This window comes from Chelmon rostratus, chromosome 19 (genome assembly GCF_017976325.1).
Source record: "Chelmon rostratus isolate fCheRos1 chromosome 19, fCheRos1.pri, whole genome shotgun sequence".
NCBI classification, from domain to species: domain Eukaryota; kingdom Metazoa; phylum Chordata; class Actinopteri; order Chaetodontiformes; family Chaetodontidae; genus Chelmon; species Chelmon rostratus.
The window spans coordinates 13,832,355-13,854,316 of record NC_055676.1 but is presented as its reverse complement, the minus strand read 5'-3'; the positions used below and the strand labels follow the sequence as shown (position 1 = coordinate 13,854,316).

The window sequence follows — 21,962 nt, the reverse complement described above, 5'->3', positions numbered from 1 at the left end:
GTTAAAGGGTTTGGATTTAGAGCTTTAGGATTTAGAGCGAGTGTTTTTTCTTTCAGCGAGTTGAATTCTTAATTAGTTTGTGTCGTGTTTTCGCTGTGTTTTAACATAGTTCAGTCAGTAAATACTTGTTTGGGTGCCATTAAGGAGAAGACGTCTCCTCAATGGTGAGAGACTCTCTCTCGTAGTTATTCTGCCGTCCAAACGTTTGTTTTGCAATCAGCTGCTTCTGCAAACTTGAAGCTGGAAAGTCCATTCAACCGTGAAGATGTGCTCATTTATTAACATTTGTAATGGAAGTCAATGTAAGGAACATTGACTGTTGGCTGTTTCTACAATTGTATGAGCTTCAGTCCATCAGTAGTAAAAGGCTTTTATAGAGCAGCCACTGTATCCACTGAATTTAAATACAGCAGCTTAGTGTATGCAGTGGTGTATTGATTCACTACATGCACTGTGAGCTATAAAAATATTAGTGTGCTACAGGCAGATGACGCAGAACAGTATCTGACGTGTTGTGATGTTTTTCATAATTGACAGCGTTATTAGTCCATTTTTTGTGCTTTTAAGTTGAAAGGTCAGGAGTTCCATCCTTTCATTCACGAGCACACTTATTTGCATTTTCTCCTTTGAAACGTGTTGTTCTACGGGCCTCTATGAGCCAAAAAGCGGAGAACATCTCCCATACTACCAGGTGAAACCACTGAGAGGAGGAGAGGGAAGAGAAAAAAGCCCAGAGATCAATAGAGAGGACGGCGATACATCACAGCAACAGCCTACCAACAGATCCTTTACCTCCTTTTTTAATTCCACTCAGATATGAGGGTGAAAGCCTGTGGTGAAGTTGGCGACTTCAGCTTTTCCACTTGGCAGCGTTTGTGTGGGAATAGCCCGCTGACGGCTTATTCCCAGTCGGCCTCTGCTGTCTTTCAGGACTAACAAGAAATCGTCAGTTCCGATAGACTGATATAGTTTTTTTTTTCCCTGAGCTACCCGTGCTCGTAGAAAGTGCAATGAGTGGTGTCCTTGAGCGTGGCGCCTTTTCATAGTGAATCCACATAGATAGTTGGAGCAGTGTTTGAGCACAAACATTGTGATAGCAACACTGGCTAAAGCCACCCACTTGGGGCCACTGAATAATACATCAAGCTCACTACATCCCCCACTTCTGCTCGTGTTAATATGTGTGTGTGTGTGTGTGTGTATGTGTGTGTGTGCATGTGTGAACATATGCACACACCTGCCAAAGCCTGACAATATTATGCATGTTTGGTGGTTTGGTCGGATTTGTTTGTATGGAACAAACTTATTGTGCCAGTGTAGTGGAGGGACTTTTAGAGCATGTGTATACATGCTGCTCACAGGAGCTTACAAGAGGGTAAACATCCTCCTCTACGTCGGTCCACACACACTACAGTGCAGTGTCTACACTCATGTGTTTCCAAGAGATGTGTTCAGATTTTGTAGGAAGGGTTAGGCGGCCGCAAGGATGGAGATAACTCATAACGGTGCTGCTGTGGTAGCAGACAGAGAATTTAAGGTACAGATTAAGGAGATTAATCCCCCAGATTTGAGAGAATCTAAGAAAACGTTATCAAGCCTTCTTAGTGCATATGATTGTAGTTTATGATATCTAAACGCAGTTATCACATCATGGGCTTTGATGCCTCGAACAGTGGAAGCAGAAGCTTCGTTTGTCTCGCACATGGTAGTTTTACTGTTTATTGCTTTCCATCTCCTTTAATCTAATCTCATTTTATTTTTTCCCCCACTGGGCTAGACATGAGAGCGTCGCGGCAATCAAGATAACCGTCGTTATTTTGTGTGCATGTGATTGTGCACACAGATGCGTGCGTGTCAAGTCCGTGATGCATGTCGGACATTAACCAGCTCCCCTGCTGGCTGGCTGGTGCCGTCGTGATGGGGTGGAAAGACACATGTTGTCACCCGCAACGTGCCCGCTTTACCCTCGTTTTCCAGTGGCTTTCAAACATGCATGTGATGCATTTTACATATGTGTGTTCACGTGTTGCTACGATAGCTGCGGGTTCTGCAGGCATTTGTGTTGTGCACGCGAATACCATATATACACTTCTGCACATATAGGATAACCTGAATTTATGCTGTGAAAGCTGTATATAATCTTAGGCACATACTGTACATACGAAGTCAACTGAAATGGACACACACACACACACACACACACACACGTACAGTGACGTGTCTGTGTGTTCTCCGGCTCTACATTCCCTGATTGATTTCACCATAAAATTGTGCTCAGTAGCCACCCATTAAAACTCTGATCTCATCGATATGTGTGCAGCAATTGCAGTGCGTGGCACTGAATTATTCACCTCCTCCTCTTTCTCTCTCACTCCTTTTGCTCTCACTCCTCATTTTATACTATATCCTTTCTTTCTTTGTCCTCCTAATTTCCTCTCTAGCCTCTTATTTTCCCTTCTCCTCTCAGTCTTGTTCCTGCATTTCCTTCATTTTTCTACCTCCAGTGCTCACTGTCTCCATCTTCTTCTGTTGCTGTCTTTCTCTCTGCTCTGCTCTGCTCTTCTGCCTCTCGTCCTCCTCCTCTCACTCTTCTTCTCCTTTTTCTCAACCTCCTCACCCACCCACCCCCCCTTCCCTTCTCTCCGTCTCCTCTCTCTATCTCTCTCCAGTACTGTCAGCCCTGAGGCGAGTCTCAGCCATCACTCCTCTTCATTTATTAATACCTGTACTCATACAGCCCAGCACACACAGCTGCCTCACATCTCTGTCCGCTGTTCTCCCTCTCACACACACCCACCCACCCACACACACACACACACGTACACACACACACACACGCTTTCTGACTGCACAAATGTCCCCGAGGATGCAAGGAGCCCAGTGTGTCCACACACTCACACCCGCTTACTGTGCAGAAAAATGCCCTTTGTAAAAGGACAGGGAGCATCAGTCTCCCAGCTGCGTCAGCCTACAGTTTGATGCTCTTTTTGTAGTGCTGCTTTTCCCTGACTTGCATTTAATTGCACTTTATTGCAGTTGTAATAGCTCTTCGGTCATTATTGCTGCACATTAGTTATTGCTTGGACTGATTGCTTGTATAGTTTATCAATTGTGATAAACACATTATTAAATGACTTGAATAATCTTCATCAGGAGCCTTTTTTGATCTTCTCTTTCTAATAAATGTAAAGACTTAATTGAGAGCACCGAGTTGCACATTCTTTATCAGCACATAGTTATTCTAGCTGAAATATCAAAAGTGTCCATCCTTTAATGCTGTTGGATGGCTGTCTGATTTGTAAGGCAGCGAAACAGAGACAACAATACAAACAGAGACGATTTCCAACAGATCCCCTGCCATTTGGCCCGAGCTGCGTTTTTTTTTTTTACGAGGGGTCTTGAGGGAGTCGTCTTTTTTGTGCACACATCAGTCCCGATCAGTACACACACATCTCATAAAAATATATAATAACAATATAAACAGAATTGTCAACACAAGAGAGAAGCAAATCCTAACAGCTGCTTCATTTCACAGCCTTATTTAATCTGTGCAGGGCTGCGAGTAGAAAGTGTGACATGGTGAAATACATACAGTTTATCAGTCAATCAGCCAATTAGTCAGTCCACCTTTGAAAAAGCATAAAAAAGAGTAACTTGTTCGTCTTAAGTGCCCTCAGTCGTGTCTATCTGGAAAGGTAAATTACTTTATGAAGAATCAGTGCAAACACAGAAGATAAGTGGGGCATTCATGCTTTTCAATAGGCCGGTTAAATAGCCTTAATTATGACTGTTTGTGCATATGTGCATGGCAGTTTGCTGGACTGGTACTCTTGACTTGCAGCTGTTTCACTGAGCTTCCCTATGCAGCTATATATAGCTCTTCATATGGCGTAATGATGCACTGAGGACAAGGTTGGAGGGCAGTGACACTGAAAACATTTTGACTCGTGTTGTAGAGATGTAAATTGTGGAGATGATGGATTAAGATGACTGGTGCTGTGTGTATATATGTGTGTTTGTGTGTGCGTGTTTGCCGTAGGCTTGTGCGCACATATGCATGCACTTTAGTGCTGCTCTTCCTCCTGTGATGGTGAAGACCTGTCTCCAAACCACCTGTTATGAGGGAATGATTTTTTTTCTTCCCTGGGGAGCATCGAGCATGTTTGTGAAGCAGAGAAAGTGGCCTCTTCTCTCTTTGGGTGCACTCAGCGCCATCTGGAGGCCGTCACGGTCAACGCCACAAGATATTTTGCTCCCTCAAGACTGTGTTTAGCTCTACCCATGAGTGACTGTGGAACTGGCCATTTTATTGAATTTGACCATCCATTACAGCTCAAATGGAGGTCCAGCTCCCTCAGGGCAAAGGAGATATTGCATAGGCAGCAGGGTAATCACAAGGAGATTACAGTACCTGCTGACTTTACTGTCAGTCTGATATATATAATCCAAGGTGGTAAGGAGCTTTATAGATTAAAAATATACATCAGTGAACCCATCTGAGTAGTTAATGATGTCCAGCCCGCCCACTGGTATATAGATTGCAATAAGGCCCCAACAATTACTCCTCTGTGATTAAAAAAAAGAGCAGCGCATGACGAACTATGCCAGGGCCGCGTAATAAAGAGAGCGCTGCATATGTAAACATGTAGTCACCACAATCGGTCATAAGCAAATGAGGATTTATACCTGCAATAAGGAGCCCATGTGGGAAACCAGGAAGATGATCAATGTAGGTAGAGCTGAGCAAGGCTTTTACAAAGACACATTCTGAGTGCGTTCTCTAAATTGCTGTTTGGAAAAAAGCACTCATCGTCTGTCATGCTGCCGCCTGAAAGACCGGCATGTTCGTGTTGTACATTTGTTTTTCAAAAGCTCTGATGTATGGCTTTATTTAATCTCAAGTTTAACATCATTAAATGTGATTTTCATTCCATTTAAATCTCAATTTAATTAAGTGTACAGTTGTGAAGGTACATGTAATTAAATTGGACAAAGACAGCCCTTTCAATAGCTGACGCACACTCAGCAGCACGTTCCTGCGCTGCTTCTGCTGGTCCCCTCCTCTAAAGCTTCTCTGTCCTCTGTCCCCAGTGAACACCTGTCATGCTCCTTCTCCTTCTTCCTCCACGGGGAGAGCAACGTGTGCACGAGTGTGGAGATTGCCCAGCACCTGCCTGCATATCACATCACAGAGCACCACATCCGCCTCGCGCAGACCTCCGTCACACCAGTGCAAGGTAACGCCACAAACCCGGCGTTTTTTGTCTGTGGCTTATGTATGCAGAACAAAACAGAAATCATGTTCAGCAAGCATTACTGATGATTCCAAGACATATTCACATCCTCTACTTAAGTAAAAGTACTATATAAGTACTTAATTACATGTAAAAGTCTTGTATTGTGTTAGTATCATTAGTAAATGTATTTTTCCCACTTCTGGTTTTATCATACTTGTCATTGGCTGAAACAGAAATACTGATTGATGACTGATGATTAAATTAAATAAGGTTATAATGGGCAAAGGTAAGGAAACCTTCTGCAAACCTTTTGTATTAATTATTCACCTCCTCTGTGTTTCTTTGCTGTGCAGTATAATGAAATACAGCAAAATTCATGGAATCATTCAAGATGACTGATTACACTGTGCTTTAAATCTTCTTCCAATCTGTTTTGTCCGTCTGCAGTGATCTTAAGTCCATACGGCCTGAGCGGCACTCTGACCGGTCAGGCCTACAAGATGAGTGACCCAGCGGCTCGGAAGCTGATGGAGGAGTGGAGCTACTTCTACCCCATGGTCCTCCAGCAGAAAGAAGGGGGTGGAGAAAAGGAAAAAGAAGACACGAGCCAGGCATATGATCGCAACTGTCACGTGGCAGTGGAGGTCATCGTAGGTATGGAAAAAGTCGATGCGTTTGCTGGATGTAAGGGAGCGTGGGATGTCTCGGGTGGCAGAATTTACCGCTTTATGGAAAAAAATTGAAGCCAATCCTGTACTGAGACATTTTCTGGAGTGTCTTTTCAGCACGAGAACAGACAATAAAAGCACATCAGACCGCATTGATGTGGCTCTACTGAATCAAACAGACTTTATTGTATCAGGATAAACCCCTCGAGGTGTCTCGTTTTCAGGGGGCTCCTAGAACAAACACTCACAGGAAGAAACAGGATAGCATTACTGAAAACGTGTGCAATCTGTTTTAAGACGAGAGAATAGAACATTTATAGAAATCTAAATGAAGAATGAATGTGTGCAGGCTAACTACTCCCATCTAATGCTCATGTAATAAGTGACGGATTATGCAGCCTTGGTCCAGCAACTCTTAACTGACTGGCAATACATTCATTTGATGTATAATGTTTTCTTTTTATTTTGCTCCAGAATTCTTGATGTTTATGAGTAATTGGATTTAATTAGTAATTAGATTGCTGATATTTCTCAATTGTCTAAAACTTTTTCCAGCCTGCATGTTCCCCTGCCTGACAACAATTTGCCGGTCCTTTAACCTCAGAGGTGATCTGAGGTAAAGGTCTCTCTCAACAAAAAGGATCCAGGGGGCGTGTTTAGCGATAATGTCGGTTAATTTGTTTTTTAACTGGAGTCCATCCCAGTTAATAGCAATCAAATCATTAATAAGCATCTCTGATTCTGTGTTCTTACACTGTCTAATTTGGATCAATGTTTGCGGTATGTTTCTATCCAGTTACATATTTATTCTCAGGTGTAAGTAATACAGAGGCAAAGTCTAGTGACCTCCAGTGCATCCATCAGCTCTATACAGCACATCATTTGGTGGTTGGAGGTGTTTGCGGGTGCTGTTGAAGTGTACTTGGGCTCCTCGCAGACTTTTAGCATGTCAGAGTGAAAAAGGGGGAAATGGCTAGAGGAGAGGAGCAAGCAGGAAAAGAGAGAAAGAAAGATGGGGAAGTCGAGGTAAAAGCCCCGGGGAATTATTCTAATAGCTTTGCCTAATCAGTCTGATCCCACAGCGTTGGTCTGACCTGATTATAATCAAAGCTCCTATGGATACCAGTGACTTTTACATCTTAAAAGAAAAAGTCTAGTCTTTGCTGCCTGAAATGATAGTGAAGACGTGAGCGTGATGGGATTTAAGATGGTGAAAATGTTGTCATTATGTTAATGGATAAGGTACCATATACAATACTATATAGCTACAACACTCGTGGCCAGTTTTCATAAATGTCTGGAACATGTATCATTTTCCTCCTGACAAATGGTGCTCATTGGTTGTTTCGTACCAGTGAGTAATCCTTTTTGTCTTCTCAGGTGGAGTAAGGATGACCTACCCAGCTGCTTTAGTGCTGATTGCCCAGGGGGACCTTCCCGTGGAGCAGCCTCCACCTGTTCCTGCAGCTCCGGGCCTCAACAGGGAGCCAAATCACTGCAGCGTGCCGCTCACACCGCCCACGTCACCGCAGCAGCCCTGCTCAGGTAACGAATACACACACATACCCACTAATGCCATCTGATCCCATCGAAATTCAAGGTGTGCACTTATAATTTAGGCGTCCATGAACAATCATAAAAATGGTGCTCGGAGGAGATGCGAGACTGAAGCTACATTTGCCAAATCTAACTTTAATAAATCCTGCATCATGACGTCTGTTCCTTCTACTCGTCATCTTTTCAGCGGACAGTGGCTTTGTGACCTCCGTCTCCAGTGTGCCCACGCCGGACAGCAGCATGGGAGTCACCAGCATCAGCCCAAAGCATTCTGGGAAGAAGCTAACCTGTCAGGTGGTCCATCAGGCCTGGAGGGAGTGCTATCTCAACCAGCCTCAGTACATGTAAGTTGCATCATCGCTTTGAGTTTGTCTGCCATGGTTGCTTGTCGAAGTGCCGTGATGCAGTTGAGCTGGTGCCCTCGTGGACCTGTTTGTTCCCTGCAGATTGAATCAGCCAACTGACGTGACGCCTAAGAAGGAAGTGCCAAATGGAATAACCACGTGGGACTTCAACGATCTGGGAGCGAGGGTGTCCTGCAGCTGCTCCAGGTACCACAGAGCTGCACACAAGCTGTTCAATATCAGCATTGCACTTCTATGTACAGTATCTGAGCTTTGTGTTCCTGATGATCAGAAGAAATATATAAATATATATATATATATATATATAAATAAAGAAATTTATATTAAAAGCTTTTTACATGATACAATTAAGAATTTGCTCAAATTAACAATAATGACAATAATTATTCCATTGATATTTCTTTAATTGTTTCTCTCAAAAAGAAGGGAAATATAAAAAGAATAATTACTGTGTACATTAAAGCAACATTTCTGTAATAAATAGCTTAAAAAGAGGTTCATTAGAGGGTCTTTGTTCTCTTTTTTAACCTTTTCGACTCAATTGCAGGCTGAAACAGCAGAAGCTGAGTCTGACGACCACATCCACTGCCAACCCGCAGACTAGTGCCAACCCCACTCAGTCCTCTGGCCCGTCATTATACCCCCCCTCCCAGCCCAAACACAAGACCAGTGACAAGACAGAAAAGGCTGACAAACAGTCCAAGAGGCCAGCCATGATCCCCTTCCACCACCGCCTATCTGTCACACAGGAGACCCCTCTGGAACAGGACTCCCCGGGAGGGCCCCAACTCGGGGGTCTTGTGGCGCTGGAGCCACCCATGGAGCCTCTGGCTGCTCTGCCAAGCTGCAAGTATCCCAAACCCCTCTCCAATGGCAGAAAAGCCCCTGAGGCCCTCCTCCACTCACCAGTGTCTCCACTTCCGCCCACGCTCAGCCCACACCCCCGAGTGCAGGACCCAGAGGTCCTGGATGGGCCTGTAGATATGCCGGTCTGTCCGGACGGGGCTTCAGGGTTGGGGGTGATTGCCAGCGAGACAGCTGTGTATACAGCTCTGCTGAGGCAGAGGGAGAGCGGGGCCGGCTGGTGGAGAGGCTTCAGGACTCCCAGGACTGATAAGACTGACTTCAGACCCCCTGAACTCCCCTCTGATAAATTAGAGGAAGTGAAGACGGACACAGCCACTGAGGGAGCTCCCCTAAAGAGGTAGGAGAGAGACACAACAGCAAGGTTTTGCAAAATGTAAGGTGCGGTTGAGAGAGGAAAGGCAAGGAGTAGCTAAGAATATACTAGATCGAAAACATCACCAATAAAAACTGGGGTAGCACTGGAGCAACTGTGTGTGACACATCCAAGAGTTATTTTGAGGTGTGAGATTAGATATGAGGACGCAAAACAAAGCAAGCAAGAGAGAAAGAATCTACTACTGCACATCACTTGATTGCGCTTGTCTCTTTGCCGCCTCTAGACTATACACACAGACTCTGAAGAGATTTAAGATCTCAGAGGAGAGGGTGAGGGACCACATCCACACTTTGGGCCTGTTCCAGCAGCCAGGTGTGGAGGCACTGCGGGAGCCTGGGGACGATCCCTACGACTTCAAGGAAGGAGACATTGAGTACACTTTCTCCACTTCCAAGAGGTTAAAGGGTCAAGGGCGAGAACCCAGCAAGAAGGTCAAGGTAGGATAACTGACACTCTGCAGGAACGGTTAAGAAGCAGGAACTGTACTTAGATATTGGCCTCCAAATGGCTGAAAATGTTGTTGTTACAGGTTTAAATAGAAATGCTCATATAGTCTTAAATAAGTGCACCCTGTTAATTTATGCACAAAATGTAAATTTTAAGCTTTTGTGACGCTGCTTTCCTTGCATGAAATTCCAAATGAATCTTCATCAGTTTTCAATGTGAAATCCATTCCATAGTGTCAAAAGTGACATTTCCTCAAGAAGCATTTTGTGTATGTGCAACATACACATCGTATTCATATAATCTTGGTTTGAAAGGGTGGCACCTGGCTTTTTATTTTGTCAAAATCAGGCTGGAATTTAAACTGAGAATAGTCTCATTTCCTTTTAATTCTTCCAGCAGGGAGAAGAAATCACCAGCAATGGAGCACTGCCTGATGGGAAGGACGCCATGTCCATTTTTAACTCAGCTCCAAAATCAGGTGGGACCACCACCACCACCTTCAACATCATGCATCAGATGCATATTCTACTGTATGCTGAGCGCATACTAGTACTTTGGAGCTGTTGTCCTGAAGTTTGTTTTGTGTTTGTTTAGACGAATCAGCTCAGGATGATGGAGCTGCCAAAGCCAATCCTTCCCTGACCAGAGAAAAAGATCTAGTGGTCAACATCTCCGATCTAGACAACATATTTGATGAAGATGAGGAAGAGTTGGGGGTGAGACATGATATACACACTATAATCTTACACATGTTTCCTTTGTTTTTTAACAAACAGTATCTAAATATACTGTCTGACTCTTTTCTTAATTAGCCCAAGATAAAGGTTTTTTAGTTTAAAGATTTAGTGGAGCTACAGGCGCTGATGTTAGTATAATTCTCTCATTATCCACCGTGTTTTAGAAAATACTGTATTAAACAAAACTGACCCTCTAATTTTATGTGTAATAATTTGTAGACTGTTTACCCCAACCAGCACTCCACCAAGCTTCCAGTATCCACAGAAGATCGCCCTCTGGGCAAAGAGGGGAGAGTTGCAGTACCGTATCCATCAAGTGAGTGTTTAGTTCTCAGATCTAGATTAAATACATTCCTATCCAACTACAGTGTTCGTGCGTATTTGGTGCACTCGTACTTGTTGCAGAAGATCATTTTTTTTAGGTGTTGCAATCATTTTCTTTATCCCGTTGCACCTGTGTGAACAACATTTTTTCCCCTCCTCCTTCTCTTTCTCTATTTCTGTCTCCTTTCAGCAGTTGCAGACCTCCAGCGCATGTTTCCCACCCCGCCTTCTTTAGAGCAGCACCCGGCCTTCTCTCCCATCATGACGTATCGCGACACCCCGAGCCAAGAGCCCCCCGCGCCCAGCGGAGCAGCTGACCACCTGCCGCCTTTAGCGTCCGCCCAGCTGACTGAATACAGGATGGACATTGAGGACGGCTTTGCCAGTCCCCGGCAGGAGGATATCAAGGTGAGGAGGAATCGATCGATCTCCAGTTAACAGCACACTATTAAGCTTTGTGCATCATGTGTGAGAGAGTGAAATTAGAAAATGACACTGAAGCATGAGATGAGGGACTTGGACTAGTTAATTACTTTTATAAAATTACTCAAATCCATTTAAAACTCTCATCAAAGGGAAGTCATTGCAAGGACTTGTTGACTGACTCCTGAGCAGCTGGACAGGCTCACACATCATGTTGGAATTGTTTCACTAATACCTGTAGCGCGCTAATTAGCTGTGTCTGTGTTGTGAGTCAGACATCTGTACTGACTGCAGGCTCTGTGAGCTGGGAAGTGATAATTATAGTAGAATGCACTTAGTGGCCACTATTAGGTACATCTGCTCGTTAACACAAACAACAAGCTGCTCTAAACAACAAGTATTGTTTGTGCGACTCAATGCATAAAACACGCGCACGGGATTAAAAGGTTCAGTTTAGCTTTAGAATTGATTGGACTGAAGCAAGTTAATGACGACTGAGTGTTAGCTACAGATGTAATAGATTTTCTTTGTATTGTACTGCAGCCTCTATCGCTTACAGAGTGCGACGTGGTGTATAATCAACATGTATCGAGCGCTGATGTGGAGACTATAACCTTTTTAAATGAGAGTGAACAGACGAGGTTTCCCAGACTTCCACATTTCATTGTGATTAAATGACAAAGCCGAGATTGTGGAGTGGACACACGCGTGATCCTTAAAACTGGACAGTTGAGCCTATAAATGTTGTCATAGAGCTGTCTTTTTTTGATGTGTTGATGGTAAAGTTAATATATGGCATAAAATGTTTAAACTTATGGATAATGTATGTGGAATGTCTCAAGACAAAACCAGCAATTACTTTCTACTACTGCAAGTGTTGGCAGCATCCTTGTTTCTCTGTGCCATAGACTTCCATTGTTGCCAAAAAACTATTACAAATACATCAATGAGGCACACTGTTGCACCGGCTGACACATACATTACAGTGAACAGGGGAACTGTAGTTTATTCTGGAACGATCCCACGTAGACCTCCCTGCTGTTGTAAATACTCACCAGTGTTCTAAATGTGTATTAATCCACAGCTAAAAATAGTCCCTGACGAGTGCACTATTCACCTCTTTTTGGAAATATTTACAGTGTTTACAATTTATAAATCAAATACAGTAAAATTGCTCTCTTTAGATTATCCCCAATCATTCCTTGTTAAATTGTGCATGGTTTATTCTACCATAACATGTAACCTGCTAACTTAAGTGCCTTAATTCTTACCAGGCTTGCTTAACTGATAGATATGTCACCACTCCACCACCCAGTGCAATGAAATGTGTGTCAATGTTACTTATGATAAACTTATATTTTTCTGTAATGTCTTCTCTTTCCAGCCACAAATAGGCACCTCCATGTTTGCTCCGCTGTCCTGCCTACCCAGCCAGAGTCTACCACCACTCAAGATTCCAGAGCAATGCTACTATCGTCCATCCTGGGCCCTCCTGCCCAAAATGGAGCATTTCCCAACAGCCATGCATCCCCAAAATAACACGTTCATCAGAGATGGATACACGTGAGTAGTCAGCACTGGCAGGGGATCTTTGATGCTGATAAAAATTTCTCATGCTGTTATTTTTAAAGCTTTTCTTTAAGCTTTAAAAAATATTGTGCTTGAATATGTGGCTCTGAATGATGAACATGTAAGGTTGACTGGCAGGATTTTGCTCTGTTTGGGTGTGAGGAGCAGCCTCTAAGAGCTGCTGCACAGACAGTTAGAGTGATCCTGTTTGTCTCTTTGACTTTTGATCTGTTTTTCCAGAAACATCCCCAGTGTCAACACCCTGACAGACCAGGAGTATGGCCAGATGAGCGCCACCACTGCCTCCGTCAGCACTACTGTTGGCATCCTCCCATCTCCAGCCACTCCCCGCTTCTCTGTGCCCACTCCACGAACCCCTCGTACACCACGGGGTATTAATGCTGCAAGCTCTGGGCAGGGTTCAGTGAAGCAGGACGGCACTGAGCTTAGCTCACCGGTCTCCACACCCTCCACCAGCCTGCCTCTCAGCTCTGTGGAGCCCCTAGCTCGGCCAGGACCCTCCTTGCCTGAGGTTCACAGCCTGTACGCTGTCCTCCTGCTCTCAGACTCCGTCCTCAATGTATTCAAGGATCGCAACTTTGACAGCTGCTGTATCTGTGCCTGTAATATGAATGTCAAAGGAGCAGACGTGGGGGTGTATATCCCTGATTCCACTTGTGAAGATCAGTACCGCTGTATGTGTGGCTTCAGTGCCATCGTGAACAGGCTGCTCGCCCATGGCACAGGCCTCTTCCTGGAGGATGAGCTGGATATTTACGGTCGGACTTCTGAGGTAGGCCGGGCGGCCGAGAGGAGGCTGGCTCTTTGCCGGCGAGACCCAACTATGAGAGACCCCAGAGCCAAGAGGCCGCAGGACGCGGCCCCCGCCTCTCCGCTGGTCATGATCCTCCTGCAGGAGCAGTGTTCCCAGCCCATTTCTTCCCTGGCGTCACTGCATCTCCCCCTCAGCTGTTCTTGCCATGGCCGCAAAGGGGCGCTGCTCCAAAGCTGGATGTCTGAAAAGCAGTGGGCGGATGGGAGTGATGCCTGTGTGGAGTGTTACAATGCTTTGGAACAGGGGCTGCAGTATGTGGATAACCCCACAGGAGGGAAAGTAGATCCAGCTGTTGTCAGAAGTACCGCTCTTCACTCCTGGCCTCACACGAATGGTAAGAGGCATGATTTGGCTGTGAAAGAAAAATGCACGCCATAAAAATAACTCAGTGCATTGTTTGGATAACAGTGTGTCATAAACTCTGATAAAAAAAGTCCCACTTTACAATCCAGACAGATGTTTAGTGAGAATATTATTTTTATTGATCCCTTGCTGTATTTGTATTTTCTAAACTATATATTGTGTTTTATGTGTGTTTGTTTCTTTTGTGTATAGTATCATGTTAACATGTGTGCATCTGTTCATATATCTTGTGTGTGTGTGTGTGTGTGTGTGTCTGCCAATCTCCACAGTGGTGGACATGAGCATGTTGTCGTCCCAGGATATGGTTCGTATGCTGCTGTCTCTGCAGCCTTTCCTGCAGGATGCCATCCAGAAGAAGAGAACAGGACGGACGTGGGAAAACATCCAGCATGTTCAGGGTCCGCTCACCTGGCAGCAGTTCCATAAGATGGCTGGGAGAGGCTCCTACGGTGAGTCAATACATTCTTCGTTTTTATGCAGAATGCCCTGTCTTAGTTTTTACTGAATATTACTTAGAATACTACAAATGTCTAAAGTTATGGTGTAAATTGCACAGAGACCAACTTAAAATGTTCCAATTTCTATTTTTTCAAGGTTCGGAGGAGTCGCCGGAGCCCTTGCCCATTCCTACAGTGTTACTGGGATATGACCGTGAGAGAGACTTCTTGGCATTGTCCCCTTTGGCGTTACCTTTCTGGGAGAAGTTGCTGCTGGAGCCTTATGGGGGGCAGCGGGATGTGGCGTATTTGGTACTGTGTCCCAACAGCCCCTCTCTGCTGGCTGCGGGCCGTGCCTTTTTCCAGGAGCTCAGCGCCGTTTACGAGGTAGGAGATTGTATTCCAAATCAGACTCTTGGTAGAATTTCAACACAAATGTTTAGGTAAGCCTTTCTGATGAGAGAATGAACAGTAGCCCTGATTTGGTTTCCAGACTTGCCGCCTCGGGAAGCACCGTCCTCTGGCCAAGGTGTCCAGGGACGGCCTCGTGCATGTGGGGGAAGAAGTGGAGCCAGAAAAACTGGAGGAGCTGGACGTGGACCAGTGGTTGACTGGACCCTGGGCTGGACAGCAGCACACCGACAACCTCAGCAAACTTAAACTCTATGCTTATGCCTGCAAGCAGCAACTTGGTGAGAACATTTATATGGTCTAATCTAATCTATCATATCATATCATCCAGACACTTCTATTGCACTCTATTCTATATTTACGTTCTTTTAAATGCAGGTCCCCAGCTGTCAGCCCTGCCTTTAGACAGCAGTCTTCTGCTGCCTCCCAAAGTCCAGCCTCCCTTAAACCCCACATCCTCAGCGCAGCCTGCCTCCTCTGGCCAGCCTCAAGCTTGGGGCTCTGATGGTGAACAAGCTCCAGGCGCTGCCAGTTCAGGAAACGCTCCAACGCCGAGTGGAGCAACCTCAAACCAGACGGGGGAGACAACCCAGGGAGCAACTGGCGATACGAAAGGGCCTTCCAGCGCCACGCCACCAGCCAACACACCAGCAGAAAACCCTGAACTGTAAGACTCAAATAAATCTGAAATTATCTTCCACACATTTGAACTAATGCCATTAAAGTACCACTTCTTCACTCTCTTGCTCTCTTTCAGCACCTCTGAACAGTCTAGAATCGGCATCCCGACTGTGGCCGACTCCGTGGACAGCCACGCCAACCCACCAGCTATTGTTATTTACATAGTGGATGCTTTTCTTAGCTCAAGTGGAGCAAGAAATGAAGGGGGAGAGGAAGAGGAGGGTGATGAGGTGGAGGCAGGTAGCATTTGGCTACTAGGGCTCCTCCGTTGCTACACAGAGATGCTACAGACTTTGCCTGAGACGATGAGACCGGCGCTGGTGCTGCAGGTAGGAAGATTTAAAGTGGACACACTTAAACAGAATTCAGCCTCACTCTTGTGATCGTCATCCTTTCTTTCCATCTTATGTGCGTTACTTAGGTGGTGCCGTGCCAGTACCTCCTCCAACCAGCCAGTGGGGAGAGCCATTTATACCTGCAACATCTGCGCTCCCTGGCCTTCTCCTGTTACTCCCAGTGCAGACGTCTGCTGCCCCAGCAAACACACATCAAGTCCCTGACAGGCTTTGGACCAGTGTCCACTGTCAATTCTGTACTTAAGAGTCCAGAGGTATGCATGAAAATTAATCTAACTAACTAATTTCCTTGCAGGCAACTTTGATCATGTTATGCTGAAAATGATGCCTGTATTCATTCACCTTTCTCTCCTCCTCCAGCACCCCAGCCCTCTGCAGCTGTACTCTCCCCCCTTCATCCTCGGTCCGACCCGTCCCAAGCAGCCAGAGCAAGGGGAGATATGGGCGGAGGTCCCTCCCAAATACAATGTGCTCTTTGTTGGATACTGCCTGTCACATGACCAGCGTTGGATCCTGGTGTCCTGCACTGACCAGCAGGGGGAGCTCCTGGAGACTTGTATTATCAACATTGACGTACCCAACAGGTATGGACAAGTTGTTGCAGTTTCTGTGCACCGTCGCCCTTTTCACATGTGAGATAAGGCTCTGATCTCTCTGCAATTTTCATCGTTTTTTGTATGTTTTTTTTTTAGAGCGCGACGGCCCAAGGTTTCAGCCAGGAAGATGGGACTACAGAAGCTGTGGGAGTGGTGTATTGGCCTCATCCAGATGACCTCACTGCCATGGAGGATTGTGATTGGCCGATTAGGCAGACTGGGGCACGGGGAGCTAAAAGGTGAGTGATGTCAGTACAGAAGAAACCGGGCTTGTCCTGATGAACAAAACTTAAAGATGAGTCATGTTCAGAGAAAACAGATTAAAAGATCGAATAAATATCAGTTTGTTTGTTTGATTTTAATGTGGATAAAACATTACTTCATAATCACTGTAATAACTTTTTGTGTATACACTAAAAAATATAGAGTGTCTCATTTTTTTGTGTGGGGGTTCTCTTTTATTTTCCCTAAAGAATTGAGATATGTGAATGAGATAAAATGAAGTGAAGCTTTCATCTTCTTCTCTCCCTCTCACACCTTGCTGTCTCTCCACAAGACTGGAGCTCACTGCTTGGGGAGCATTCCCTCCATTCAATAGGGCGCCAGCTAAGGGAGGCTTGTCGCATGTGTGGGATCTCCGCTGCTGACTCCCCGTCTATCCTCAGCGCCTGCCTGGTAGCCATGGAGCCACAGGGCTCCCTTGTGGTCATGCCTGGTTAGTAGCCCGTCCACTCCGTGAAACTGGGAGAGGATGGCAGTAACGTAATGATGGTTGTGACAGTGGTGATGCTCGTAGTTATGGTGATGATAATGTTGGCTGTCTCTATGTGTGTGTGTGTGTTCAGATGCAGTGACCATGGGCTCAGTGTTCGGCCGCAGCACTGCTCTGAACTTGCAGACCTCGCAGCTGAACACACCTCAGGATGCTTCCTGTACTCACATCCTTGTCTTCCCAACTTCTGCCACCACCCAGCTGGCACCCAGCTCCTACCCCACCGAGGACAATAATGGTAACGAGCAGCAGGATAACAGTTAATAGTTACAAGATCAACTTTCATGTCTTGAGACAGACGAAACTGAACACCTGTTTAAAAATGGTTTAAATATAATTTTTTGTACCAACAGGTGGCATCTTTGTGCTAAAGCGTTTCTCTCCCTGTGCCTTGTACTGAATACATCCTTTTGCTGGAATATTAATTGTGCTGGAGGGAAATTGACCCAAACTCGAGTGGTGCCATTGTTAATTATAAGTTCTAATTTAGTTATCTCCATCTCTTCCCTCAGATGACATGTTCGATCTGCCCTTTCCTGATGAACTGGAGAACGACATCGGCCATGACATGATGTTGATCACAGGGAACCTCCACCCTTCCCCTAACACCTCTCCTGTGCCCTCGCCCGGCTCTCCGTCCGGGATGGGAATGGGATCACATTTCCAGCACACTAAGGTGAGTCAGGGACCGGTGAAAAAAAACCCATCCTACAGTGGCTCGAGCTGTAGCAAATGTTACCGTCTTGCAACAATGGCATGCCCTGCATGTGAAAAAGTGATGCAACTTTTCTATGGACAGCTGTTTATAACAGAGGTGCTTTGCTGGAACTACCATGCATACTTCTTAAGGTTCAGATTTGATTTTGCTCTCTTAAGCATGCAAACTCCTTTTCTGCAGTCTTTGCCGGCAGTCCACCCCTCATATTATCAAACAAGAATCAGAATTAGACTTTTGCCAAGTATAATAGATGCAGAGGAATTTGTCTTGGAGGCACAGAAGAAGAGCTGTGTTGACAACCTACATTACAGCACATGTCATGCAGTACTGATAAACTGTGGGAACAGCCCAGCCGAAGTGTAGCTGCACGGCACCAAGTTGCAGGTTAAAGTAACCGTTATGCATACTTATGTTAGCTCCATGTGCTGTGCATGTAATCACTGCATTGACCTGCTGAGAAAAAAATGCACATATGTGTGTGTTTTGCAAAAATGTGCAGCAAAAAAGCTTATCACCTAATAAAAGACAGAGAAATTTGTCTTTTTCCACTGCAGATGGGATTGCCGGAGCTGCATGTATAACTTACTGTACTCTACTACAGTATGCTATATATCTTTTTATCTACAAGGATCACATCCTAGAACCCAGAACCAGATTGTGCATGACTGCTGAACTAGAGTATTCTTTCAATATTAGATAACTGTGCAATGTCATTCACCTTCGTAAACAGTCCTCTCTGTACTCTTATCATGCTTTCATACATTACATTATTCTTGTTAAAGGAAGACAGCCCACTCAGGCAAGTCCAAAGGCATAGAACTGCGAGATGCAGACGGATGAATAAATGCATTTCTTCGGATCACAAGATGGATTTGTAATTAACTGCTGGCCCCTCTCCCGTGTGTATAGAGCCAGGGTGAGCGCTTGCTGTCTCGGGACAGTCCACCAGAAGAGCTGAAGCAGCAGCCGCTGGCTCTGGGCTACTACGTCTCCACTGCACAGGCAAATGGACTTCCTCACTGGTTCTGGGCCTCCTGCCCGCAGGCTGAGAGCCAGTGTCCACTCTTCCTTAAGGTACTCAGAAACGCTGTGTGTGTGGTTGAGGCGGACAGAGAGAGACCCATTAAAGCTTGTTTTATTTCAGAGAGAAACATAAAGAGATGGAAAGTGACACTGATAAAGTGATTTGTGCAGAAATGCTTTTAATAATATGATTAAATATTGAAGAGGCATACGTCTGCTGGCTATCTGCATATCTGCTTAAACATTTGACTTACGACCTTTGTGCCTTTTCTCCAGGCCTCCCTCCACCACCATATCTCCATAGCCCAGTCAGATGAGCTGGTGTCAGACAAGAATAAGAGGACCCCTCACCCCTTAGACTCAAAGACCACCTCTGATGTGCTCAGGTAAATACAAAACATATGTTGTCCCTTTAGATTTCTTTCTCATCTGCTGTATAGAGCTGCTAGTGAAAGCAGATACTAGAGGGTGAGTATAAAACAGGCTGACGTTTCAAGGTCTGTGGCCAGTCGGCTTTTTCAAGTAGCTAATATAAATCTGTTTACTTAAGCTATCTATTTTTTATACGTATACACTTTATGCAAGTGTTACATTCGGTAAGCAACATTAATTATCTCACCTTAACAACAGATTGCAATGTGTGCTAAGGACAGGTTTGTGTGCTGACGTTACTTGTTTATCAGTAAGAATCAATAGCTTATCATTTGCACATGCATTATAACTGATAAGAGAAAACTGTTATCAGTGTCTTGATTAAAGGTAAATACCTCATGCACAATAGAGTGTCGTTATGAGCTACAAAATCAACTCAAATCATTAATGAACCCTATTTCTTTACCATAAATATTCAATATCAATATTAAGAGTGAACAAATGATTTTAGTGCACAGTGTTACGATTAAGGGAATCAAGGCGAAATGATTGGATGAACCTCTAGGATATAAATCATATCAATATTTCTTAAAAAGTCAGAATTGTTTACAAATTTTTATTGCTAAAATTCTGTATTTTGCAAACCCAGGTTTGTATTGGAGCAGTACAACGCCCTCTCCTGGCTGACGTGCACCCCTGCCACCCAAGACCGCCAGTCCTGCCTGCCTGTCCACTTTGCCATACTGATCCAAATGTACAATGCCATCCTAAACATGCTTTAGCTGCGTGAGACTTCAAGGACAACTCTAAGGGCACTGACGTTTACCTTCATGTCCTCCGTGCCTACACTTCCTCCTTCTGGGCACCAGAGGGCACCAGAGCTCTTCTGCTGTTTCTGGCAGGCATGGATTTAATGGCCAAATAAAGGACGAGGCAAGTCGGACTCTCTCGTGCCTGGAATGTAATGAATAGGAAGAGCGAAATGCTCCGAACAGTTTTACTCGTTAAGCACGACACCCTGCAAACCCAGCACATTTTGTACCTTCTAAACTGGTCCTGTGCCAGTTGGGGTGCTGTCTGAGGAGGAAAGCAGACCCGTCTGTCCAGCTATGCCCATTTTACTGACATATCACAACGATAACTTTCTCCTGATCTCAACAGCGTTTTGTCCCACTACACCTTTTAGTGGCATTTGAGGCATCTGTGGATGACACTGAGAGAGAAGCTCTGTATGATTCTCGCTACACCCTCACCTGTGAAAAGGGACTCCTGTGCAGGGCATCATAATTGTCCAAATCCATATTGTACAACCAGCAAAACGGCATGACAACACAAACACATGGCTTTGTTACATCAAGTGATGCTTTTACATTTTTGTATAGAACTGCACTGTTGAGCTTCTTGGGACTTGCAGTCGGGTTGATGAAACTTTTACCTTTACTCTGAAAGGGGCAAACGTCCTCATTTACTCCAAAGGGGGAGCATTTGATAATGGCACTTTTTCCTCACCTTCCAAAGTGTTGTAGATATGGACACAATGGAAAATATTTGACCAGTCAAGACAGATGTGTTGTTTATAATGTAAGACAAACATTTGCAAAGAATTGAGACTTATTTTTAATATTTTAAACAAGAAAGTGAGAAACTTAAACAAGGCCTTTCTCCCAAATGACTGTTAATAGTCTTGGGATCTGAAATAAAAAAATGTCATTTAATGCAATTGTAAAGATGCCATATTTATACAAATTATATCATGTCATAGAATTTGATATATATATGTGTATATACATAAATATATATTACCTCTTCCAAACAGGCACTTAATGATAAGGGTGATGGACACAACTATCTCTTTAGAAGTGGACACAGTATGAACATTTATCAAAGAAAATGGATTTTGCTTTTCTTTTTCTTTTTTTTTCTACAGATACTGAACATTGTACCTTTTTATTTAATGAGTTTAAATTAAACTAATTGATGCAGGAGATACAGTATACTCTATATTTATAAAGTGTTCCTCTTCTGCTAAAAAAAACTTGAAATAGGCAATAGAACACGATGGTATTTGAACATTGCAAGGTTGTTAAATATTTAAGAATGATGCTTTATTTCATTGGCTCTCCTAAATGATGTCAAGCAAACCATTAAGAAAGGCCTGTCTCTTCAGCTTCACTCAGTCTGCTCTTTGTTAGATTCCTAGCATGTTTGTATATACACTTTTCAGCTGTGTTTTTTGGAATTTCTAACAGCTGTACATTTCATGCTGGTTGGTTTACTTTCAAGTGATTCATATCAAAGTATTTTTTCGCTGTGAGCTTTTTTTGATATACAGTATATACAGTACAAAACTCATTTAATTACAGCCAAGAGGTTAAATTGCCAAGTAAGCGTACACAAATGTGCAGACAAGGGCAAGTTTGCAAAAATTTGTTACATCTGTCATCACTTTGAATATCAAGCAGATCCACTTTAGTGGGAAAGATCTGTTACTTTTACACTCTTTTTTAGTAAATTATTAAAACTCTTGAAAATGATTGTGCGTTCAGTGTTCTCTTTAAGCCTTTTTCTTTTAAGAGTACATCCATATGTCATTTTGGTGACTGGTCATCAGTGGAATGTAGCAAAATATATTTACTGAAGTACAAATTTTTAGGTACTTGCCTCTGAGTAGTATTTCAATTTTAAGCTGATTTATACTTCTGCATTTCAGAGGCCTTTTTTTTTTTTTACTCCGCTGCACATATGTGACAGCTACTAGGTTGTGTTCAGGAAAAAATGTCATCCAAAACATATGATGATCTTATAAAATACCATGCATTTCTAGAGAT

The 21,962-nt window shown here is 44.1% G+C and overlaps 1 protein-coding gene across 5 annotated transcripts in view; it reads left to right on the top strand.

Moving 5' to 3' along the window:
- LOC121623026 (mediator of RNA polymerase II transcription subunit 13-like) overlaps window positions 1–21,660 on the top strand; it is a 78,392-nt gene extending 56,732 nt beyond the window's left edge. Inside the window, exons 5-31 of one of the 5 annotated variants that reach the window (XM_041960142.1) lie at window positions 5,092–5,237; window positions 5,685–5,891; window positions 7,286–7,450; window positions 7,650–7,806; window positions 7,909–8,013; window positions 8,375–9,031; window positions 9,294–9,507; window positions 9,917–9,995; window positions 10,112–10,233; window positions 10,474–10,570; window positions 10,769–10,986; window positions 12,386–12,564; window positions 12,811–13,739; window positions 14,038–14,217; window positions 14,363–14,592; window positions 14,699–14,897; window positions 14,995–15,283; window positions 15,374–15,626; window positions 15,719–15,907; window positions 16,014–16,237; window positions 16,346–16,488; window positions 16,806–16,964; window positions 17,095–17,259; window positions 17,534–17,697; window positions 18,649–18,813; window positions 19,039–19,148; window positions 19,784–21,660. In XM_041960142.1, the coding sequence (XP_041816076.1) occupies window positions 5,092–5,237; window positions 5,685–5,891; window positions 7,286–7,450; window positions 7,650–7,806; window positions 7,909–8,013; window positions 8,375–9,031; window positions 9,294–9,507; window positions 9,917–9,995; window positions 10,112–10,233; window positions 10,474–10,570; window positions 10,769–10,986; window positions 12,386–12,564; window positions 12,811–13,739; window positions 14,038–14,217; window positions 14,363–14,592; window positions 14,699–14,897; window positions 14,995–15,283; window positions 15,374–15,626; window positions 15,719–15,907; window positions 16,014–16,237; window positions 16,346–16,488; window positions 16,806–16,964; window positions 17,095–17,259; window positions 17,534–17,697; window positions 18,649–18,813; window positions 19,039–19,148; window positions 19,784–19,916 (5,878 nt within the window). In that variant the 3' untranslated portion in view covers window positions 19,917–21,660. Of the gene's footprint in view, window positions 1–5,091; window positions 5,238–5,684; window positions 5,892–7,285; window positions 7,451–7,649; window positions 7,807–7,908; window positions 8,014–8,374; window positions 9,032–9,293; window positions 9,508–9,913; window positions 9,996–10,111; window positions 10,234–10,473; window positions 10,571–10,768; window positions 10,987–12,385; window positions 12,565–12,810; window positions 13,740–14,037; window positions 14,218–14,362; window positions 14,593–14,698; window positions 14,898–14,994; window positions 15,284–15,373; window positions 15,627–15,718; window positions 15,908–16,013; window positions 16,238–16,345; window positions 16,489–16,805; window positions 16,965–17,094; window positions 17,260–17,533; window positions 17,698–18,648; window positions 18,814–19,038; window positions 19,149–19,783 lie in introns of all 5 variants that reach the window. The other 4 variants (XM_041960145.1, XM_041960144.1, XM_041960143.1 and 1 more) reach the window with 4 other exon arrangements.
- The last annotated feature ends 302 nt before the right edge of the window (window positions 21,661–21,962 follow it).